Genomic DNA, 3967 nt, shown 5'->3' on the forward strand with positions numbered 1-3967 from the left:
TTTTTTTTTTTTTTTTTTTTTTTTTTTTTTTTTTTTTTTTTTTGACTTTTATGCATTCAGGATGAGTTGCTCAAAATTCTGGGTGAGAAACACCGCTTGTATGATTTTCTAAACTCATTATCTGTGAAGTGTTCCTATTTACTTTTCAACAAGGAACATACAAAGGAAATCCTTCAGGAAGTGGAGATTCAAAAATCTTCTGGCAGCATGCAAGACATAAAGTCTTCTATGACTATGTTAGTGGTAAAAACCTATCATGGCTTAATCTTTCAATTTGCATCTGAAGTATGATCTCAGTGATATTAGCACAATAATCTGTGCTTATATTTACTTTTGGGTGACTTTTGTATATAAATAATGAATCTTTCAAGAATTTTTGTACAACTAAAACATAATGTTATGAACTTATACTTTCAAATTAAATGATTGTGCTTAGTTATCTGCAAGAACAAGTATTTGTACTTCCAATGTGTCCAAGATTATGCTTAAGCTTACCTAGTTTCCTATACTAGGCTTATTCAAAATGATGTCACGAGCTTTGATTTCTTTCAAATTATTTTAGTTGATTGTAAGTTTTAGAAGGTTATTGGAAATATTAGTTATTTCAATTGAACTCTTTCTTTTTTGGCATATGGTTGTGGTGGTATCACTTAGTATGTTCTCATGTTCCTCTCTATGGCATTAGCACTTAGTATATCACTTAGTATATCTTATAAGAAAGAAGATGGAGGGGATGCGGGGTTTGATCTATAAGCTGTGTTTTAAAGTTTATGCTTCCACATGGTGTTCCCTCTCTATATAATTTTGTAATTACAACTTCTCTCTATCTTTGCTGATTGGGAGGAGTCTTTTTTTGTTACCTCCTTGGCTTGGTGGTGCTATCTCCCCGCCCTTTGTACTCTCCTGGTAATCTTATCACTAAAAAACAAAAGATTGGGTTTTTTGCCATAGTGAGAACTGTTGGAAGTAATGGACAGATAAAGAACATTCCTTCTAGTATTCTTTGTAACTTCTATTAATTTTTTTTGTTTAGTTCCTTGTATAAAAAGGGCCATTTCACAGTCAATTTTCTTATCACAGTTCAATGTCCGTTGGGTATGAGGGATACTTAATTGTCTACTTTGTGGATGTATATTTAGAAGATTGACTGAAATAGAGGCCTCTGAAAATGTGCCATCCTTTGGTTGAATGAAACTAACTTGCTTTTTAAGACAAATTAGATAATTGAGAAAGGATTTGAGATAAAATTGATTTCTTGCTGTTTTTAGCCCTTAAAAGATTATTAGATTTTAGTATTACTTTTATTTCTTTTTTACTTATTATTATTATGGTGATCCGTGGTCAAATCTTATATAATCTTTCATTTTTTTGTTCTTTTTTCCCCTCTAAGATGTCTCAAAGGGATGTCCATCCTGTTGGTCCCTTCTATATAACTCCATGATATGTTATTTGTTTTTCTCTCGAAATAAAGTCATGATTAAAATTCTCCCGGACATTTTTTTTTTTCAGATTCTTGCACGCTTCAGTCCTGTGTTATTCAGTGGGTTTGAGGAGGAGCTAATCAATTTTCTTAAAGATGACGACGAGATAATTAAAGAAGGAATCCTCCACATTTTAGCCAAAGCTGGTGGTACAATCCGCGAACAATTGGCTGTTTCATCAAGGTATAGCTGAAGAACTTGCTTTGTTTGAACGTGGTTATTGAATATTGTATTACCCATCTTCTTGTTATTTATCTCCAGCTCCATAGACCTTATATTAGAGCGGCTCTGCTTAGAAGGCACTAGAAGACAGGCGAAGTATGCTGTACATGCTTTGGCTGCTATAACAAAAGACGATGGGCTAAAATCACTTTCTGTTCTGTACAAGGTTTGTTTCAGCATTTTCATGTACCAACTAATAATCATTGTTAGAAGGAATGTTCTCATGACTTCTTGATGGTCCTTGCATAATTCACAACTTCTTAAAAATTGTAGAGGCTTGTGGATATGCTCGAGGAGAAGACCCATTTGCCTGCTGTACTTCAGTCTCTCGGATGTATAGCTCAGACTGCAATGCCTGTTTTTGAAACTAGAGAGAAGGAAATTGAAGAGTTTATTATAAACAAGATTCTCAGATGTGATTCGGTAAGTTTCCATCATTGGGTTTATGTTGTTTCTTGAGTATGATTTGATGCTAATTACATTTATGATTGCTAATGTTTCTATTTCAGAAAGTGGGAGATAATGCGAAAACCTCTTGGGAGAATAGAAGTGAGGCTTGCTTGTTAAAGGTGGATCACTTTGGGTTGTTTCTTTCTCCCTCACTCTCTCTCTCTCTCTCACACACACACACACTAGCACATTTGTGATTGAAAATAATTAACAATTTCCATTAAACATTTCACAACATAAACTTTCGATATTTGATTTTTTTTTTCTCTCACTACGCCACTCACTTTTCCTGAGAAACAGATATTTTCCATTAAGACCTTGGTCAAGAGCTATTTACCTGTCAAGGATGCTCACCTCCGTCTTGGAATCAATACTCTTCTAGAGATCCTTGGTAACATTCTTGCCCATGGAGAAATATCAAAAGATATCAAATCAAGGTAGTCACATCAATATCAGAATAATTTTTATTCACATTGCAGTCCAGGAGTATCGTGTATAACAAGCACTTATTGTATGAGGCTTTTTTCCTGTTTTACAGTTCAGTTGATAAAGCCCATTTAAGACTTGCATCTGCAAAGGCAATTCTTCGACTATCTAAGCAATGGGATGATAAGATACCAATTAGTACCTTTCACTTAACCTTAAAAACACCTGAGGCAAGTCCACAATAAGTTTGTGCTCTCGAACTGTACATATTTTATCTTTTAACTTCTTGATGTATTTCTGATCTCATACAAGTAGTATTGAAACTTATTCTTGGCATTGTCATACTAAGGAAGTGATTTATTTGTGAATGTAAGATTAATAATTGATGCTTTTGCATGTTTTGTTGTCTTGTAGATCACTTTTCCTCAAGCTAGGAAAGTATTCTTGAGCAAAGTTCATCAATACATAAAGGACAGAATGTTGGATGCAAAATATGCATGTGCGTTCTTATTTAACATAAATGGTTCCAATCCATTTGAGTTCGATGAGGTATTTACTCTAGACTTGATTGGAACTGGTTTTTCATTCATCAGAGAAATGCACATCTCATCACTTCCAATGGCTGGCATTTCAATTATTGTTAATCATGTACTATTTGAATTAACAGGAGAAACAAAATCTGGCTGATATTATTCAAATGCATCACCAAGCTAAAGCACGACAACTGTCAGTGCAATCCGAAACCAATTCAACACCAGCCTATCCGGAATATCTAGTGCCATACGTGGTCCATGCTCTTGCTCATCATTCATGCCCAGATGTTGATGAATGCAAGGATGTCGAAGCATATGAACTAGTATATAGGCAAGTTTATCTCACAATATCACCTATATTTATTCTGGGGGTATATATATATATATATATATTAGAAAAGAAAATGTAGAAACATCTGTTAAAAATAGGGAGTAAAAGGTATCCTCTCAAGCCAGACAGGAGGCGACAATTAACTCTTAGAAAGGCTGCACCATCTAGTGACCAAAAGGATAATTTGGTCCAGCATCTCTTGAGAAGAGAGTCTTACATTGGAAGAGTCTATAATTCATTTCAAGTCAAATGACCCATATAAAACAGCAACAACTATCTCATTGCAGAATCTTATGCCAAATAATACCTCAAACCAGAAAATCCTCCAAGAGGTTCTAGAATGTAGATTCAAAGGTTAGCAAAGACAATGTAACTTTTGCAGAGAAGGGGCTAGGGGTACGCTTATATATATGGAAATAGCCTTTTATAAGTAAAGGTGTAGTCATCTGTTTTCTCAAAAAAAAAAAAAAAAAAAAAAAAAAAAAAAAAAAAAAAAAAAAAAAAAAAAAAAAAAAAAAAAAAAA

The 3967-nt window shown here is 33.9% G+C and overlaps 1 protein-coding gene across 1 annotated transcript in view; it reads left to right on the plus strand.

Annotated features, from left to right (window-relative positions):
* The window catches only part of LOC111471609 (sister chromatid cohesion protein PDS5 homolog A-like), a 24301-nt gene that overhangs the window by 12123 nt on the left and 8211 nt on the right, over positions 1-3967 (plus strand). The window contains exons 13-21 of the mRNA XM_023117309.1: positions 61-243; positions 1510-1664; positions 1743-1869; positions 1977-2126; positions 2213-2272; positions 2454-2590; positions 2692-2809; positions 2994-3128; positions 3247-3443. Coding sequence (XP_022973077.1) covers positions 61-243; positions 1510-1664; positions 1743-1869; positions 1977-2126; positions 2213-2272; positions 2454-2590; positions 2692-2809; positions 2994-3128; positions 3247-3443 — 1262 coding nt within the window. The remainder of the gene's footprint in view (positions 1-60; positions 244-1509; positions 1665-1742; positions 1870-1976; positions 2127-2212; positions 2273-2453; positions 2591-2691; positions 2810-2993; positions 3129-3246; positions 3444-3967) is intronic.

The sequence above is a fragment of the Cucurbita maxima genome, unplaced genomic scaffold, assembly GCF_002738345.1.
Source record: "Cucurbita maxima cultivar Rimu unplaced genomic scaffold, Cmax_1.0 Cma_Scf00054, whole genome shotgun sequence".
NCBI lineage: Eukaryota > Viridiplantae > Streptophyta > Magnoliopsida > Cucurbitales > Cucurbitaceae > Cucurbita > Cucurbita maxima.